At 37.7% G+C, this 20,839-nt stretch overlaps 1 protein-coding gene across 1 annotated transcript; it reads right to left on the bottom strand.

Moving 5' to 3' along the window:
• Positions 1 to 18,741: 18,741 nt before the first annotated feature.
• Positions 18,742 to 19,786, bottom strand: LOC113963758. The gene is made up of 2 exons (XM_027675198.1): positions 18,803 to 19,786; positions 18,742 to 18,771 (listed from the first exon to the last, which is right to left on the bottom strand). Exons 1-2 carry the CDS (start codon positions 19,536 to 19,538, stop codon positions 18,761 to 18,763), a joined length of 747 nt encoding a protein of 248 aa, XP_027530999.1. The 5' UTR covers positions 19,539 to 19,786; the 3' UTR covers positions 18,742 to 18,760.
• Positions 19,787 to 20,839: the final 1,053 nt, after the last annotated feature.

Below are 20,839 nucleotides of genomic sequence, written 5' to 3'. Positions count from 1 at the left end.
ACGTGTAATTAGCTTATAATATAAAGTCCAGTTCATTCTTAGAGAAATAAAATTAATGACATTTTAAAAAAAATTCTAAAATCTTTTTAATTGTGTATTTAAGTCTAGAAGTTGCTACAAAATCTAATATTCTGCCAAGACATTTTCCATTATATATTTGAAGAGATATGAAAATAGGGTTTGTGTGTTGTAGCAAAGATTTAAAAACAATTCAGTGTGTGTTAACTGACATAATATTTTATTTTGAAAGATTTCATTTTTTCATATAGCTATAAAACTATACGTGTACATGTTATATGTATGCATTTCCAATATATGTGAGGGAAGCAATGAAAGTTAATAAAATAGGAAAAGCTAAGTCCTAAAATATTTCCCCACCACAACAGTCAACAGGTGTATCTGATCGTATCAAATAATCACACTCTTTTATGCCAGCATTTAAAGAATTACTTCATTGTTTGTTTGTCTTTTGCCCCTTTCATTGAGACAAAGGTATGCTGAATAATCACAGCTCTCAGCACAAAGTCCTGCAAGGAGACTGGTGGTAAGATACTGTCTACGGTGCTTACCCTTGCAGAGACTCAGTCAGTGTGCACAGTCTAAATTATTCCTCTGAGAAAGAACTGAAGCTTTTCACCATCTACATGAAGCTTTTCATCACCTACGCTTCCTCAGGACCCAGGGCTTTATCTTCCTTAGGTTTATGTAGCAAAAACTAATGCCAGAAAAAGCTAGAAAACTGGAAAGGCAAAATTTCATCATCTCATTTGTGGAGACTCTTATACTTGGCCTTTTACCTCTACCACTATTTTCTCCCTGGTAGAGTGAAAAGGGAGACAGATGAATCAAGATCTACTTTTGCTTTTAACTTCCTGTGTTGAACAATGTCAAACTGCACTTTCCCTGAACTTTCCCTTTCTTATTCCTGGAATTCATATTTGAAGGCAACAAGGGAAGGTTTAAGAGTATGCTACCCCCTCCACACAATAGCATTAAAACAACTTCACTACAGCTGTACTATCAAATACTAAACACACTCTTTATATAGTCTTTAAATGCATTATAAAACTGTGCATACTATAGAAATTGCAAAGTCACTCTAGTATTTCAGGTTACTGAGAAAATTCATGATGTCTGCATGACGAATTTTCATTTTCTCTTTTTTCCTAGGGTTGAGGACATGCGTGATGTTTCACCTATTTGTAGCCTGGTAGGTGGCATAGAAAGAAGTTCTGAATATTCAAAGAAAGGCTAAAATTTTGGAACTAATTAATATAGCTCTGAAAAATAATTATGCTTCTGCACACTAGACTTCTGTTATCTATAAGGGAAATATTAGAAAGATGGACAAGGAAAGGCTGAGAGAATTATGATTGTTCAGCCTGAAGAAGAGAAAACTTCAGGGAGACCTAATTGCAGCCTCTCAGTAGCTGAAGGGAACCTAAAAGAAAGATGGAGAGAGGCATTTTACAAGAGCATGTAGTGAAAGGGCAAGGGGGAATGGCTTCGAACTAAAAGAGGGTAGGTTTAGATAAGTTATAAGGAAGAAACTCTTCATTGTGAGGGTCGGGAATCACTGGAACAAATAGCCCAGGGAAGATGTGAATATCTCATTCCTGGAAGTGTTCAAAGACAAGTTGGATGGAGCTCTGAGTAATCTGGTCAGTGAGTGGTGTCCATGTCCACGGCAAGGGCGTTGGAACTAGAGGATCTTTAAGATCCCTTCCAACCCAGGCCATTCTATGATTCTGTGATTCTATATACATCCAATGAAAGGAATCAGAAGTATAAATAGCATCATCAACTGCATCCTTGTGTCCTGTGACACAGTGGGATGATATCTTTTTAAGACCTGAGGTTTCCCGCACAGTTTCCAGTAGCCTCTTCAGTAGCACCTGGACATCCTGAAAGTCTGACATTATTTCAGGCAGATTTGCACAGAGGTCTTGGATACTAAAGAGCATCTCAAATGGTACTAGTGACCTGCTTTATCAGATTGCAGCCTGTTTTTTTGTGATTGTTTTTATGTTCAGCCTCATACACAAGTCTCATGTACAAGACAGAAGTTAGTGTGAAGCCAGTGTTGTCTGGAATCAAGCCTGGCACAGGGCAGACCCTGGCCTTTTCTCACAGAGGCTACCCTTGGAGCCTCACTGCCCCCTGCCAAAGTCTTAATACATGCACCTATACATTGGGACACCGAGAGACAATAAAACCAGATTATCCATGCTTCTTTTCTCAAGAGTCATGTTTCAGAACAAAATTACTTAATTTCTTCAGCAAGTTCCCCATTTTTTACTGTTTTGCACGGTCTCATGCACACTAACAACTACTGGTGGGTCATATTCCTCAGCTAGGATGGATGTCTGAGTTCAGAGACTTGCTGAAAGTGTGCCCCTGCTGGGGCAGAACAAGCAGATTTACATCAGGAGAACAAATGTGAGATTGACAAGAACGCAGGCAAACTTAAGAATGGGCGAACAGTTTTAGCCTTTGGGAAGCAAGATCTTAAGGTGGATGCTGAGGTAGACAGATTTTGACTGAAGAACTTTGTTACATAATGTTCACTTTTCTATCGTAGCAAAGTACAGAGAAAGAAATGGGATGGCTTATCAGCTTCCTTGCTTAATATTTAATTCAAAGAAACCCTCTTGCTATGTAAATACTGACAATGCAACCTCTGCTCAATAATATATTGTTTAGTTTATGTTAACAGAGTTAAAACAATATGCTAGTATTGACATTTTTTAAATAAATCCTTTTCCTTTTTTTTTGTCTGTGATAAACCTATTAAAGATAACTGTCTCTAAGACGGTAATTTCCTCATGAATAGTTTCAGTGCCTTGTTTACTTATTAAATTTTATATTTTTTTCAAAAGATAAGTTGCACCTTTGTTTTAAAGAACATGTGATATAAGTGTAAGCCTATTTTTAACAATGATTAAGAAAATATTTTCTTCTTCCCTGGGAATAAAGTTAGATCAGTTATGCAATTTTTCTTATGTCAGTATTGCATAAAATATTTTATATGTGGTTACATAAGAACATCAGGTTCATTTCCTAGTTGAGATTAAATAAGGAACATTTTGTATATTCGCCCTTGAATAAAGATTAAAAATCCTTGACAACATACATTTCAATGTCATAAATGGTCATTTACTATATGAATATAAATACATACGGGGGGGTGTTTTTGTTGTTTTTAAATTTCAGTGGTCACAGAAGCTTCTGGAATTATAATAAGTAGAAAGATTTGCAGGGACACATTTGTGTCTACATGATTATAGAACTGAAGTATCATCCACAACACTCACCTCAGCATAATGCTTTCCCAGACCTTTTATATGAAGGAGGTAAGATCTGAACCGTATGATTTTAGCTACTAAGTACTCTCTGAAAGTATACTTTGAAGTTGAGGGGATTTGTGGTCTTGCAGACCGCACTTGCATGGCTGGACCCTGAAACATAAGACAAAAAGGTTTTCAGGTGAGAAAGCAAGAACAGCTTTAATTATCCTTAGGCCACAGCACATCTGTCAAGTGACAGTGTATTTGTCGAAGTGCTCTGTTCCTTTGGAGCAAACTCCAATTTGCAGATGTAAGCATGCTGACAGGTCTGTCATCATTTTTATTATGGTCATATTTCTTTCTCTTTGCACAGTCAGTCCAATGTGATGGTTGTTTTAATGCAAAAATGTGATCAACAGTTTTGACTTACAAAGGAATACAATATTTTCTATAATACAATTTTTTTTATAAGCTTGATTCATAACTTTGTCTCTGTCACTATATGTTTGAACTGCCTTTGATTTTATTTGGTTGGCTACAACATAAGAAAATATATATATAAATATATATATAGGAAATACTTAAAATATCTGAATCCTAAAAATCCTAGAAATTTCAGATAAGTACAAAGAACTAGGAGTTCATCTATTTAGCCCCAAAAGCCTTCTTCTTTCTCTGTCAGAAGTATCACAGTTTCCAATAATCAAGATTTATTTTTTTCCATTAAAAATGCATAATTTATATTTGTAAATGCATTTTGAGATAAGTACAGAATGGTCTTGGGTTTTCATTCTGTCAATAATTAGAGAAATGCAAGAACCAAAAAGTGAAAGAAATTTTTTAGTTAAACTGAGTAAATTCTGACTTCTAAATAACATTGATTATGAAAGTCTCTTTTATTTTTAAAAAATCATTTAATGATTCACCTTTATTCTTCATTAATAAAATACAAACATTTTATATGCTTTGGAAGGAGAAAAGGGAGAAAATAAATTTAAAGTTGTGAATTTTGATTGTTCACACTTTAAAGAACGGCAATCTAGTGCTGTCACCTATCCCAAGGAGTGGTTTTACTACCAGTGTGTCCTGCAATTCCATTTCAAACAAAGGATTAGATCAATCAATCAATTACTTAATTAACAAACAATAAAAAATTAGTAAATAAACCTGAGATGTCTATGAGGTATAATAATAAAACCTTTGACATGTAAGTGAAAATTAGACAGAATAATTGTCTTCTTAAGCTGACTCCTATTCCATGTCTTTTTAGCTAGACAACTTAAAATTAATTCCTAGCCTTTAAAATAAGGAGGAGATATGGGCCATAATTTGTGTTTTCTCAGAGTTGAGTAACACTGAAATTTTCCTACTGTAATTTCTTAACTAGCTTTCTCTATGCAAGTTAACTGTAAATTAATATCTTAACTAAATTTTGTTAGAGATTAGGTGACATTTAATTGTTAAAAAAGTCTGTTTTACATGTTGAATCACAATGATACAATTTTTCACTCATCTCGAGTGTTATACTGTGGATAAAATTTTATTATTTTTATAGTTCCTGCAATATTAGTTGTCATGGCACTTGCAAAAGATCTGTTAGAATTTATATCACTTATAGATTTCTTTTAATTTAGAGGAACTATTTAGAAGTGTCATAACTAAATAGTTGTTAACATGTTGTGGTTTTGTTTTGTTTTGCTTTCCATGGGATATATTAATATGAGTGTTTTATTGAAAGACATTCTGAATAAAGATATTAAGGATGTTAAACTTTAGCAAAGAGTTAACTAATAGAAAAGTTGAAATGGACAAGGTGTTTCTGTTTGTTTAATTTGATTTCCCCATTCTAGAAAAGGAAAGAATAGAGGGATTTAAAAAATCGAGTTTGTGGAAGTTTACTGTAAAGTCATAAACTTTTCTTGGTGATCACCAAAGGAACAGCAAGCTGCATACTTTTTATAAAGAAAGTTACAGACTTGAGAAAACAAAGCAAAACAAAAAACTCAGTTTCTCCTAGCTTTAAAAACAGGAGAAGGTGAAGCTTGTTGGGAAAACTGTAGAATCATTTGTTTTGAAGATTTGTAGAAACAGTTTAGAGGTCTAGAAGTATTTATTTTACCAAAGAAAAAGGAAGTGGAATAGATTAGTCTTCAAGTTCTAATAGACCATTCTCTGCTATTGTTTGCATGTATGTATGTAGTGGATTCAAAAATATCAGGTCTGTGCAGGTCTTGCATTATTATAGTAATCAGTAATTCAGTTCACTGAAGTATATGACTTTGTGTATTTGCATACAAACCAACTCTCTCCCTCCCCGCCCTGCTATCACTCTCCCTTCCTAAAAGAGCTTGTAACCTTCTGTCCATTAGGTTATTGTTCCTTTTCACAAGTGGAAGAAAATGGACATGTGCTACAATAATTTGATTAAAATTCAAAGCAGGGACAATTTCACATATGGCACTATTTTAAAAATGAAATTCAAATTTTATGCGTTTGTATTTTGAGGAGGATTTAAATCTTCTGAATGTTTTTAAAATCTCTACCAAATTCCTAAGGAAAATGATATTTTATGAACTGGGGTGGATACAAGTTTAGCTGATTAATACTGTCAAGAGACCTCTGTATCTATACACAGAATTTCAGATTCTAATGAAACTTCAAGGCAGAAGTTTGAGTAATTTAAAAACTTCAGGAAACTAAACTGAGAAGTAATTAAACCAGAAATCTTTCATCATTTCGTATTTCTAATTTCCCTCTATTATCCAATTTAGAAACATTTTCTTTGCATCTAGAGGAAAGGTGTAATCTTGTCACCTGTCTTTAGACAGGTCTACTGCACATGGAATTTTCTAGGCTATTATAGATATCTGTCTTTAGATAAGCTGAATTTTGTTCAAAATAGCCACTTACATGATGAAAAGAATCAACCTTTTCCTTTTAATATCTTTAAGCAGAATTCTCTGTTCCTGTCCCTTCCTTTGATCTCTCTTGCAAGGAGAAGCTTATGGTATCATTCTCACCTTTAACTCCTCTTTTGAATTCAAATAGACGTTACCAGGTGTGGTAAGCAGGTGTTGCTTAATGCATATAGAAAGCTTTTGTATTTTATATCCTGCTTGGCAGTTGTTTGAGATGATGTGGTGCCATGCTGCAAATCACAACTTCTTTGGCACTCAACCAGGTTTCTGTGCATCCTGACCTGAACTTTGCTCAAAACTGAGTAGGGGGACACCTTCCCAAATGACCACCAGAGACCCCTGAAGGGGCTCACACAGGAGCAGTAACAAATATTACATAATGTTGTGCAAGATAAGTAATTATGCATTAGGTAGGCAGTAACTATGTACTCAATAGGTGGGTTTATGTAGATTTCAATGTAGAAATATTCTCACTTTTTACTCATTTGCATACTTGATTTGTAGAAAACTTTCATCTTGTACCCTGCACAGTGTAAATAATGTCTCCTTTCTAAACTTGACTCTTTGTCAAGTGTTGCTGGAATTTAGAGAGTTCCTAAATTCCAGCAACACTTCCAGAGGAGAAGGTGAAAGCTAAGTGGTGTACTAAGCTAGGCCAGCTCAAATAATATCAGATTATCATTTTTAGGAAACTGAATTGGCCTCCAAATATCTCAAGCAATGCATATGTAAAAAAACTCTGAACAGTCTCCACTTAAATTATAGAAAAATGGTTAATCTTTACAAAACATTCCCTCAGGTCCTGTCACTGATCACAAGAAAGAAGAGATCAGTACCTGTCCCTGCCTTGTGTTTCGCCCTGTGAGGAAGCTGTAGACCACAATGAGGTATCCCCTCATTCTCCTCCAGGGTGAACAAACCAAGTGACCTCAGCTGCTCCTCATATCGCTTCCCGCTAAACCTTTCTCCATCTTTATAGCCCTCCTTTGAATGCTCTCTAATAGCCTTATATCTTTCTTATATTTTGGCACCCAAAACTGCACACAGAACTTGAGGGCAGACCACACCAGTGCAGAGTAGAGGTGGACAATTGCCTCCTTAAAATGTATAAACTTTATGATATTTTAGATGTGCATATTTCAGTCTATTAGCTGTAAAGACAGCTTAAGGTATCTCAGAGACACCGAAATTATCTGCTTTTATCAGATGAACCACATACAAAGTATCCTTCTGAATTCAAGTCTGTTGTTGATTTCCATTGTAATAGGTTACTTAAAGAGGAATCAGTGGCAAAAGAAGAATCAGTGGCATAATTTAAGAGACAGCTAAAAAAAAAAAAAAAGTTAAAACCAGCACAGAAAAGCTAGGTATAAGAGGGAAGAAAGAAAAGTAGATAAATAAAATGCAGAAAGCACACACCCATGAAAATAGAGAAAAACTACAGTATACTTACTCGTTCTTATCTGCATAGTGTCCAACTGTGTTAGGAAAGACAGAGTATCATAAAAGCCCTTTTGAATAACTATACACTTGTTACCAGAGCTCCAAGGGACTTGCTTTCACAGGCTGGTTTTTTTCCACAACTTCTGTAAAAATTCTTCAGAAGAATTCAAACCCTTACAGATAATAACACATACCCGTACATGCCTGCAAATCCATAAATTAAAAAAAAAAACAACCAACCAACCCGACCCAACCAACCAACCAACAAAAAAATCCCAAACAAAACAAAAAAACCTCAAACAAGTTTCTATAGGGCTTCCCAAGATCAATAGTCTCTTTTCTTTCAGTGGAACCCTTGAGAAACCTCTTTCACAGTACACTGTTACCTTGAAATTAAAGGTAGAATGTGAATGGGGAAAAAGCAATAGAAAACTGAAAATACTCTGAAAGAAGCTGCTTTCAGATTCAGGGACAATAAATGTAGATAAAGTCCCAATTTTTTCCAACTTTCTTTTTTCTTCCCCCAAGGCAAACAGGATTAATGTACCTATACTAATAATATTAGTTGAAAACAATTAATTTTATCCTCACAGTCAGAATGCTTTAAAATTTGACATAGATATACCATCCTGTGAAGTCAAGTACTACCATCCCTATCATATCAATGGAGAAACCAAGACATAACTGCTAAATGGTACTTTAGAATAGAGGTTAAAAAAATAGGTGAACATCCCTTCTTGCCACTCCTGTGAGAATATCTTTTGTTTCCAAACAGCGATGCAATGTTTCAGGAAGGACAGAGTTTTGGGGAGCTGAAACTTCCATGAGGCTTTTTGCCCCCAACTTTTTCTACCTCTCATTTATTAAATGGGTTTAAATTCTGACTTTCTTTAACAAATGCAAACTAAAATGCACTGTTTATTGTAAATAAACACACACATACCCATTAGAGAATATTTGGACTTTAAGAATTTTCGTTCTTATGGAATTAATAATTAAGAAAATAAATAGTAATAACTATGTCAGTATTTCCAGCTGGAATTCTCAAATAGTCTGCAGTTACGCTTCCAACTGCTGGTCAAACTGATTACCCAGCCCCAGTAATTAGTACCACTTAATGTAAAGTGCTGTTCAGTGTATTAGAAATCTCTTGTCAGAAGATGCCCTGGGCTGACAGCAGGGTGACCAAACTAATTCTCACTTTTAGAACAGACAGAAATTGCAGGTCAGGGATAAGCAAAATATGTTCACATTTCAGCTGCCTCAATTAGATCTCGATCTAGGATAAAAATGTCCTGTGGTTAAGTCATATATGCAACTGACCCTTTGCCTTCATGAATATGAATGCTCACAGAAAAGTTAAGTTAGGGAAAAATACAGTGGTAATTTCTCAAGAGTAAGTTGGCAGGCAATGTTTACTTATTTATTTAACTCTTGTCCATGCATAATGCCTGCTTTAGGATGCATGGGATTTCTTTTACTCACACTTTGTGTAAAGATATTTAAGAGTTTAAAAATGCTCAAAATATTCATAAAACAAAGCAGCTAATTTCCAACACAAATATATTTTCAGAGAATGAGAACAAATTTTACAAAAATACTACCTACTGAATAACTGAAGACTATGAGGTTTGTGGTGAAAAAGAATATTACTGTCAGAGGTGTTTCTCCACATTTTCTGTTTTCTATTTTAACTCTGGCAGTTTTGACAAAGCAAAAATTTTGTATCATCTCACTCAAGTTTAAATCTTTGAAATAAGCCTATAATCGGCATTAAAACTTGCTGCAAATTAACAAAATAACTGATAGGAAATATATTCTTAAAATCAATATTAAAGAAAGCAATTTTCATATTCCTGTTACTGATGTGATACCTTTTTTCAGTTTTATCAGTGAGAATAGAACTGTATTACCTGAAATAAGTTTTAAAATTCCAGCTTCATAAGAAATGTTTGAAACATTAACACATTAGTCAATCAATCATAACATTTTGGACCTTGATATTCATAGCTAAGGACATCATATTGTTTGATATTATGATTTTCATTGATGCAATTCCATGTCAATATTACTGCAGACATGTAAATAACTAAAAGGAAAATGGATCTTAAACTGAATTATTCCATAACTTTGAAATGAACCAGTCTTTCTCAGGGAGGTCAAAAAGCAGATTTTAGGTCAAAGCATCAATATAGAAACATTTATATAAACAGTTTTGATATATTTCATATGTATTAGTTTCTATACAGCTCTTCACTGTTCTGAATAAATTTAACCTATAAGACAGGTGGAGAGTGTTTTTTTATAAGGACATGTAATGATGGGACAGGGGTTAATGGCTTTAAGCTGAAGGAGGGTAGGTTTAGATTAAGTTATAAGGAAGAAATTCCTCACTATCAATGTGATGAGGCATTGAAACAGGTTGGACAGAGAAGCTGTGTGTGCCCCATCCCTGGAAGTGTTCAAGGTCAGGTTGTCTGGGACTCTGAGCAACCTGGTCTAGTGGTTGGCATCCCTGCCCATGGCAGGCTGTTGGAAACAAATGATCTTTAAGATCCCTTCCAACCCAGGCATTCTATGATTCTATGGACATAAAACCAGAACATAATATTTAATTCTGAATGACATTCTACAGGAGTAATTGCAATTAATATTAAAATGCAGCTTTTTGTCTAATGAACTGTGAATAATCAAGTTTTATTAAAAAAGCACTAATTTGTTTAGGTACATGCATTGCCTAGTTATCCAATTATTGCTGCAAAATTACAAATGGGGAAAGTCAAATCTGTTAAATTAAAAAGGTCACCAAAGTAATTAAGACTGCTGAAGCATATTATTAATACTTTACAGTAGGTGGGGCACTGCTGAAATTTACCTGCTTTTCCTTGTTATGTAAATGACCGGCTTTTGTACCATCAGTGTTTAAATGAGTTAATTTACAGATAAAAGAATTGCAAAAGGGAAAGCAAGGTTCTGGGCAAGAAAAGTTATTATCAGCTACAAAAATAAATTAAAACTGTTTTCTTCCATTAGTAAGATTTTGTGTTGCTAATTGTATGTTGAGGATGTTGAAATTTTTTACCTGTGTTTCTGAAGAAATAAGATACTTAACAGGAAAAAAAGAGCAACAGTGTTATATATGAAAAAATTTTCATTGGGTATGATGTGAATGATAATCCTATTCCTGTGGTAAATATATGTTTCTGGCACTTAAAAAGAAGACAGAATTTAATGAATAAGAAATATGCCACTACGTCCTCTGGCTTAACCAGAGTTAACTTTTGGTTTACTATTCCTATTTTGGCATCAGTATTTTGTATTTTGGACCAAAGGAACAAAATACAGTTTCAGAAATGATGTATTCTAGATGCGTGTGAAAAATAGCACCAAACACCAATTGCTTTAGACACTTCAGCACCTGGAAATTTAAACAGATTGGTACAGGGAACTAAACAGTCTTCTGATATAAAATTATATGAGGTGACCATTAGGAAATTGTACAGGTACTTTACTAATTCCATCCTGAAACACTTTCACATGTCACCAGTTGGGGTACTATCAACCACAGAAAAAACTATTATGGATATACGGATATGCATATATTAGCACCTATTACCATAATATTCTGTTCTATTTTCACAGTGAACTGGCTCATAATGTATAGGAAATGCAGCATAAAAAGCAAAGAAGCCAACACAAAACAAGAGACAAAAAGCCATGGTAGCAGATCTTGAAGCTTATAAAATCAGACAACACAGAAATGAATCTCTGCATGTGTGTGCACATTTGTTCCTGTCCTCCCAAGTTGGATACTTATGCAGTGAGCAATACTCATGGTCAATCTTTACATCTTTGACGACCTGAAAACAAGTTGCCAGAAGCTGACAGACCTATCACAGAATCACAAAATATGCTGAGTTGGAAGGGACCCACAAGGATCATCTAGTCCAACTCTTAGCCCTGCACAAGACTATCCCCAAGAGTCACACACTGTACCTGAGAGTTTGTCCAAACCCTCCTTGAACTCTGTCAGGCTTGGTGCTGTGATCAGTTCCCTGGGGAGCCTGTTCCAGCACCCAACCACCCTCTGGGTGAAGAACCTTTTTCTAATATCCAACCTAAACCTCCCATGACAAAACTTCAGGCTGTTCCCTCAGGTCCTATCCCTGGTCACCAAAGAGAAGAGATCAGTTTCTGTCCCTCCTCTTCCCCTCACAAGGAAGTTGTAACTGCAATGTGGTCTCCCCTCAGTCTCCTCTTCTTCAGGCTGAACAGATCAAGTGACCTCAGCTGCTCCTCATATGGCTTCCCCTCAAGGCCCTTCATCATCTTCGTTGCCCTCCTTTGGATAATCTCTAAGAGCTTAATATCTATCTTATATTGCAGTGCCCAAACCTGCACACAATATTCAAAGTGAGGCTGCACCAGGGCAGAGCAGAGCAGGACAATCTCCCTCCCTCAACCAGCTGGTGATGCTTTGCCTGATGCCCCCCAGGACATGGTTGACCCTTCTGGCTGCCAGGACACTGCTGACTCATATTCAACTTGCCATTGACCAGGACTCCCAGGTTCCTTTCCCCAGCATTGCTTTCCAGCATCTCATTTCCCAATCTCTATGTACATCCAGGGTTACCCCAGGTGCACGCCCAGGTGCAGAATTTGGCACGTCCTCTTGTTGAGCTTTATATTGTTGCTGACTGCCCAGCCCTGTAGTTTGTTGATGTGTTTCCCTTCCAGTCTTGCGTCTAAGTCACTTATGAAGATATTGAAGAGCATAGGGTCCAAGATTGAGCCCTGTGGAACCCCACTAGTGACAGGTCACCACTTTGCTGTCACCCCATTCACTATTACCCTTGACCTGTGAGCCAATTGCTCACCCATCACATGATGTGTTTATCCAGCTGTGTGCTGGACATTTTGTCCAAAAGGATACTGTGAGAGACAGTATCAAAAGCTTTACTGACATCCAAAAAGGTTACATCGACTGGCTTCCCTTGATCAGCCAAGTGGATTACCTTGTCATAAAAGGAAATCAGGTTTGATAAGCAGGATTTTCACGAAGCCGTGCTGGCTGTGACCAATGGATGTATTGTCTTTCAGGTGCTTTTCAATACTTCCCAGAATAATCTTCTCCATAAAATTACCGGGCACTGAAGTGAGACTGACAAGCCTGTAGTTTCTGGGGTTCTCCTTCTTGCCCTTCTTGAAAATTGGGATAACTTTCACCAGCTTCCAGTCAGTTGGGACCTCTCCAGATTCCCGAGACTGGTCAAAATCATCAAGAGAGGTTTTGCAATGACATCAGCCAACTCTTTGAGGATTCTGGGATGAATCCCATCAGTCCCCATAGCTGTGTAGGGATCCAGCTGGAGGAGCAGATGCCACACAATTTCAGGTCGACCGGGAGTTCATCATTCTCGCAGACATGGTCCTCTAACTCAGGGCACTGAGACCCCCTTGGTCTGTCATCTGCGCCAAAGACAGTGACAAAGAAAGTATTAAACACCTCTGCCTTGTCTCTGTCCTTGTTTGTGAGGTGACCATCCTCATCCTGTAATGGGCTGGTGATATTTCTACTGCCTATTGCCATATCAAGCAATATGACACTCAGATTCAAGATCACCCTCTGTCAGTTTGCAGACATCGGGTTGGGTGGAAGCGTTGATCTGCTGGAGGGCAGAAAGTCTCTGCAAATGTATTTGGGTGGGATACCACGGGCTAAGGTCAATTATATGAGGTTCAAAAAGGCAAAAGTGCCAGGTCCTGCACTTGGGTCACAACAACCCCATGCAAAACTGCAGCATTTAAATAGAATTCATTTTCTCCTCCAGTCATATGAAAGAGATGCCTAGAGGCTTCACCTTTGGACTATTGTGATCTTGGGGAGATTAGTTTACTACAGTCTTCTTTTTTCTCTCTATCTCCCCTCCTCTCTCTCTCGTCTATTTTCAGAGAGAGAAGTGGGTAGAGGAGTGGATGAATGTTTTCTTTCTTGTTAAATGCGAGCAATAGCTAATGTCATGAACTTTGAGATCAATATCCTTGAAAGGTATCTTTCTCTGAAAGATAAAATAAAAATCAGCTGTATGTGAACATTGTGCCTAAGAAAATCAAAGCACTCTGTAAGAGATAGGAAATGGGCTAAGATCTGAAAACTCTGTTTTCAGCATAACTCAGAGTCAAGCCAGTTAAAACTTAGAAGAATTCTTAGAGATATAGATTTCCTCACATTGTGTGGGGCGCACCAGTCCTAGTTCCATTTCCATCTGAGGAACCATTTCCGACGGCTGAGGGTGGATAGGGAGGGGGAAAACTCCAGCTCCAGGGGTTTCTTCAGGTCCTGGACGCTGGAGGGGAGAGCTTGCTCACCCCTCCCCCAAACCACGAGGTCCCGTGGCAGCCAGAGAGACAGCACACAGCACGTGGAGAGGAGACGAGAGAGCGCGTTTATTGATGGGGTGGTTACATATATAGGTCCTAGGAGGATTCACAGAGTGACCAATTACAGGGTCAGGGGGCTTACAGGACACCCAATTGCAGGAAGGGGTTAACAACCAATAGGAAAGGGTTAACAGGGCCCAATGGGAAGACTTTTTGATATCTTCTCAGGACATTCCTGAGGCAGAGATAACACTACCATGGGGGATATTGGGAAGAAGAAAGCACGAGCCAGCAAGGAGACTACAAAAAGCCATTTTGAAGCATGTTTAAACAGCAGTTTTCTCATATAATGCAGATTTGCTGCTACATATAGATGCAGTAAAGCAAGGATGAAAAGCTTAAAATATCTGCCTATCAAACTTCATGAACCAGGTGAGCTAGAAACTGCCACAAAGTACATTTAAATCCTATAATTACGGAGCTCCTCAAAACCACAAAAGTACTGTTAAGCAAATCATAAAAAGTATGTTAGTCTGTCACACAATCTATATATTTTTGTACCCTTAACAATGAAGAAGGCAAAAAGTCGACATTAACCTACAACAGACTACTGCACTTTACAATATCTTCTCAGGATTTGCTATGTATCTAGTCTCATCCTCTCAGCTTCCCATATTTTACATTTTTTTATCCATAATGTGAAACAGTCTGCAGCTTGAGTTTTTGTCTTTTCTTTAGACAGTATTTTTATAATGAGAAGATACAGAAAAACTGGGAAAAAAAGTGTTATATTCACCCTGAAAGACTTCAGCTAACCTAGTAATTATGAATGGGAATTATTTTTCTTAAAAATATTACAGTATGGCTTCTTATGAGCTAGAAACTTAAGTCCCCTTGGAAGAAAATTATTCCACTGATGGGGAGCTAGGTATCTGATATAATTCAACCTTCACTCACAAATTGAAGCTAAATACTAGTTATGATTTTTAATGTTTTATTCATAAAAAGGCACTTACAACCACCTTCCCAATATAATTAGTTACCTTGCTTTTTATATGATCAACTAAAGTCTGAGCAGTAGAGTTGTCAGTTGTGTTGACAGACAGATCATTTTTCATGGGAATGCTCAGTGTTCAAGTTTTCATGCTCACACTAATAAGAAATTAAAAATATTCCACTGCTTGCTTCCTGTAAGTTTATAAAAGTGGATTGCTCTTCCATTACAGGTGTACTGTTTGGATGAGTCGAGAAACTGTTGAAGATGACATTAGAATACTGAAAATCTAAATCTAGAGTCTTGGATTCAACATAAAGTGCTTTTAAAATTTTGGACACTCAATAGGCTTTCGTGGCAGTGTTTTTTGCTTTCGACTTTGATGAATGGCCTTTGAGGTTTACTCCTGTGAGTGCATTTGAGACCTTTTTAATGTCATGTTTGATGAAAATGTAAGGCAGTGTTTAGAAGTGCAGCCGGGAATAAAGTAAGATATAGAGATATTAATTTAAATATTATAACTGGAGAATTTGTTACAGTGTTGTTCTTGTCTTGTAAGTTATTTTAGGAAAGAGGTTCTTATAGTGAAAATATTTTTTCATTACCTAGTGTTAGAATTGACCTCATTACTTTTCTTTCAGGGCATATCATTCTTTTTTCTCAAAGATATATTCAGTTTTCATTCTTCATCTGAACAAAATCTTGACGCAGAAATAAAAATCTTATAGTACTCAAAGCTTAGCTTATAAACACATAAAGATTTCAACAGAACTTTTCCATGAGCACCAGTACCTTTCTCCCATCCTATAAACAGAGAAATAGATATTTTTGCACTGATATAGAATCAAAGAATAGCTTAAGTTGAAAAGAACCTTTTGAAGGTCATCAAATCCAGCATCCCTGTAAGGAGCAGGGACATCTTTAATTAGATCACTTTGCTTAGAGCTCTGTTCTGACCTTGAATATTTCCACAGATGGGGCATCTCAGCCTCTCTGGTCTACCTGTTCCAGTGTTTTATCACCCTCATAGTATAAAATTTCTTTCTTATAGATAATCTAAATCAACCCTGGTTTAACATCATTACCCCTTTACCCGCTACTTGACCTTTATTCAATGTGCTTTTAAGTTATATGAATCATTTTTCTTCACTAGAACTACAATTGGATGAGAACATTTGTAAAATCCCACCAAAATTAGACACTCTTGTTAGTTTCATCTTTGGATATATTTGTTGCCAGTGTTCTAATTTGTAAAAGCCTACTATGTTGGTTTTATTTGTAAATTTGTAAATTTGTAAATTATTTGGTTTTATTTGTTGTTTCTGACTTGAATGTTAATGGGATTTCTATTTGAGATCAAAGTTGCTATCTATTTTTTATTTGGTTTGAAAACAATATCACTGGTGTCCAATACTATTTATGGTGAAAATTATATTAACTTCTGGTTATCTTGTAATGTGATTGTTGAGGCCTAGGCATACAAAGTCAATGGCTTAGGTATTCAGTACTTCTTCTTAATGGAATGTTTTTAAAGCAGAAGTTACTAAGTAGGATAAAAATGGCTCTGTTGCAAAAAAAAATTTCTGTCCCTCTTATTTTAATTTCCCAGTCTTTCTTGCCACTGAGACAGGTGCAAAATAACATAATTTTGAGTGACCAACAATTATCTGTCATTCTTATCTGTCATCTCAGGAAAGTTAGAAAAATATGCTTGTTTTTTCCTAGAAGTAAATAACAGGAAGGTAGGAAATGTACCTTAAAGCAATTTAAGTAAGAGCTCCACTAGCTGTAACAGAAAGAAAAAAAAGTTTAAAATTAAGTGTTACTTCACAACAGTGTTTAGATAAGGGATATTACACTTTGTAGCCTGTTTTTGCTATGAAACTTCTTTAGTGAATTGTCATTATCTGAAGGATAATTGAAATCTTACAGCCCTTCCTAGTGAAAATTTAGAGCTTAAACCACTTCCAATTAAAGCAAGTGGAAATATTTTTACTAAACTGAGAAGGAAAACATATCTCTGAAAGTAGTTTGTCTACTGCAGACTGTATATGACTTCCACAGCAAAAAAATGCTTCACAAAATTGGGTCACTTCAAGTAAAATTTCACATGGAAGCAACTCTCAGAAAGCTCCCATAAGTTTGAGGAATACCCTGTTTAGATTTTTAGAACATATTATTTTAATTATTCTCTTTGGAAACACTGTTTACTCTGATATTCACAAAAAAAAATATCCAGAATATAAAAAAAGTTCAATGTCTCCTTCACGTGAGTGGCTTACCCAGGTAATTCAGAACTAGTAGCAATAAACCCAGTATTTATCTCTGGAGCTCTGGAGTATACAGAGGCTCTTCACTGTGACCCTTTTTTTGGTTCTGTGTTTATAAGAAATCACTAAGTAAATTCTGATGATGGATAGGCTATAATAGTGTCATTTTTACTTTATTTTGGCTTTGCTTCTATTCATATCAAATCCTAAAAGGCATACTTCTGGAAGACCCCGACCTTGAAGTCTCAAGCTTTACTGGGAGGATTACTTTTATTTAAGACTCCAAGAGTTCCCAACGAATTTTTGCAGAGCCTAGAAGCATTTTGAAAGACAGCTGCAAAATCTATGACAGATAAAGAGTAGATATGTCTCCACTGTGTGAATTGTATCCGAATTAACAGCTAGCTACATGCACAGCATCACCACTACAGAAGGGTAACCAGGAATGACAGTAAACATCATAAAGTTGACTTCTAGTCTTTCCTTGTAGCCTCTGAGGTAAGCAAAGAGACAGGAGACATCTTTTGTAAGAATAAATTTATTTTCTTTTGTTTCTTTTGTTGCTTTTTGTTGTTGTTGTTGTTGTTGTTTTATTTTTTGTAATAATTTGATCTGAGCTGCTAATAATTATTTGATTAGATCTTGAAGATTTCAAGAATATTAATAATGTACCCTTTACTCAAAAAAAGTCTTTGTAACAAATAGAAGGAAATCACACCAAAGACACATTCCTAGAGTGAAGAAGTGCTGTTCTATGAATTTAGTCTGTATTTTGATGGCAAAACAAATATTCTTTATAGATAGTATTTCTTTATTCTTCAAATCAGGTCATTTGGAGCGCACAGTTTGAGGAACTGTCCCAGGTCATTTAAGGAATTTGCCATGGAAAACTTGAACAGTTGACCCAATTAGGGTCTTATGGATGTTAAAGGAGCTAACACTCCCAAATTCTATCTAAGCCCCTTAGTGGATTTTGTCCTTAAGCATTGTAATGTTAGAATATAAACCCCTAAATCACTTTTCAAAAATGTTTTTACTTACAAAAGCTTCTCATGAACAAAAGTATTTTCAAATATATAGTACAAGTTGTCGTGGTTTGACTCAGGCCAATTTTAAAACTTCCATAATTTTGCTAAAGGGTGAGAGAAGTTCACAGACAGGCAAAACAAACTTGGCATGGGGAATAATATCAAAATTTATTGCTAACAGAATAAAAAAACTATAGAATAATATATATACAACAATTCTAACTAGTCTTTCCTATAATGACAAACCCATGTATTTACAAAACCACCCCTTCTCCCCCCATATCAGTCCAGGAGGAGAAGTTTCTTCTTCACTCTTAGGGCTACAGCTCTGATTCGCCATAGCTGGTAAATTTCTCTCTCTCTCTCTCTTCTATGAGGTGCAGGATCTCTGACCCCACCTCCAATCGCTTGGCTCCCACTGAGGGTTCATCCATGGGCTTCAAGGAGACACTCGTTTCACCATGTCTTCACCACATATTACAGGGAATTAAAACTCTGAGCCTTTTTCCCTGCAACATGTGGGGTCCCTTGCCGGGGAAGCAAGCTCTCGAGGGAACTTCTCTCCAAGCAGGACCTACCCCTCTCCAGATCACCGGTTTCTTGGGGTTCGGCTCAGTCCTATCCCAAGACGTTCCAGTGTAGCTTTTCTCTCTCTGCTCTGTTGTGAGTTCTCTCCGCAGGGTGGCCCCGCGTCTCTCAGTCTGGCTCCAGCTGGCCGCTGGTACCGTCTGGGCCACTCCAGGCCTGCTCTGCTCCGTGCCGTCCCTTGCTGCTGCTTCAGGCCCACTCTGCTCCTCAGCAAGGCATCTCTGCTCACTCTGAGCTGCTGCGACTGCTGCCGCTTCTTCACAAGGCCTGGCCAACCTGCTTACTGTGCCTCCCCCCGCAGTGAGGGGGAAGGTAGTGAGGTCGACCAGGAGACTTCTGGAGGAGTTTCTCTCTCGCTCTCTGGCTGCTGCATATTCCAGCGAGGGGCCCAGCTTGGTCCCAGCCGCTCCAACGCCATGGCGGGCCACCGCCGTCACTCTCCAGTGTTCTCCGCCGCCCCAACTCACAGTGGGGAAACCCCCAGCCCTTGGCCACGGCACCCAGTGTGGTTCTAATACCGTGCCAGACCCCTCGCAGTCCCAGCGAGAGGAGAGGGAAAGGGCCCTGGCCCCCACGGGCCATCCAGCTCCCCCCACTACTCTCCTGGCTCCAATCTCTTCTGCGCTCATGTCTCAGCTAGGGGCCCAGCTCAGCTTCAGTGCCGTGCCTGACCCTGGGCTAGGGCCAAGGGGGGAAAAGGGCCCCGGCCCATGCGGGGCCCTGTAGCCCCTCTCTGTCTACCTCGTGGCTTTAATTCCTACTGTGCAATCCAGCTTCTCTTCTGGTCTATTAAATATGTCATTTTGCAGAGGCGTTACCAAGCTTTCAATTGCCTCTGCATCAGAAGTACCACCCCTGTAGCTAGCCATGTTTCAGCTCTGGGGGTGGGGGCAGGCCTCAAACCACGACACAAATAAATTCATGATCTAGAACCCAAACATGAGGGTCATGAGTGAATGCAGAGCAGCTGAAAATTCAGAATGAGTTTGAAATGTATAAGATAGCCACATCAAAATTATCCACCATTTATCAGGATACGATTTCAATCCTGTTTTGAAAAAAAACGTATCTCATACTTCAGCTTTGATATATTTTTTTCTTATCTATCAGGGTCTATGCTTGCTAACTGTGCTACTAGTCAAGATATCTAGTACAATTGTTTCTTTTGTCCTCATATTTTCTTTTCAAAGCAAGGTAAAGGCACACCTCTCCACAGAGGTGTATGAGAAAAATTCAACAGATGGGAAATAGAAACACACATTTATGGCTAGCCTCTCTGGGGTACCAGTTCTGGTTGCATTCCTCCCATTGTGGGGTTCCATTTCTGATGGCTTGAGGGTGGATGGGGAAGGGGAAAACACCAGCACCAAGGGTTTAGTCCCGGCCTCATGGAGGGGAGAGCTGCTCCCCCTCCTCCAAACCACGAGGTCCCATGGCAGCCACAGACAGCACACGGGACTTGGAGAGGAGACGAGAGAGAACGTTTATTGATGGAGTGGTTACATATATAGGTCCTAGGAGGATTCACAGAGTGACCAATTACAGGGTCAGGGGGCTTACAGGACACCCAATTGCAGGAAGGGGTTAACAACCAATAGGAAAGGGTTAACAGGGCCCAATGGGAAGACTCCTTGATATCTTCTCAGGACATTCCTGAGGCAGAGATAACACTACCGTGGGGGGTCCTGGGAAGAAGAAGCAGTGACTTTGCAGAAATACAAAAAGCCATTTTGAAGCACGTTTAAACAGCAGTTTTCTCATATAATGCAGATTTACTGCTACACACATTGCTATAAGTTAAGTCTCTGTTCCTTTATGTTAATAACACAACTTAAGAGTTATTCTCCCAATTCCTACTCAAGGATTTTGTAAAGAATAAATAAAGATGGGTAACACTGGCTGCTCTATGCTAGTGTATATGGAATTGAAG

This window comes from Neopelma chrysocephalum, unplaced genomic scaffold (genome assembly GCF_003984885.1).
Source record: "Neopelma chrysocephalum unplaced genomic scaffold, ASM398488v2 Primary Assembly neopelma1_25, whole genome shotgun sequence".
Lineage (NCBI taxonomy): Eukaryota > Metazoa > Chordata > Aves > Passeriformes > Pipridae > Neopelma > Neopelma chrysocephalum.
This window is presented reverse-complemented; position numbering and strand designations above follow the sequence as displayed.

What these genes read in the sequence shown, in the direction of transcription:
- LOC113963758 (XM_027675198.1), bottom strand. Translation starts at nt 19,538, where the DNA reads ATGAGCGCAGAAGAGATTGGAGCCAGGAGAGTAGTGGGGGGAGCTGGA.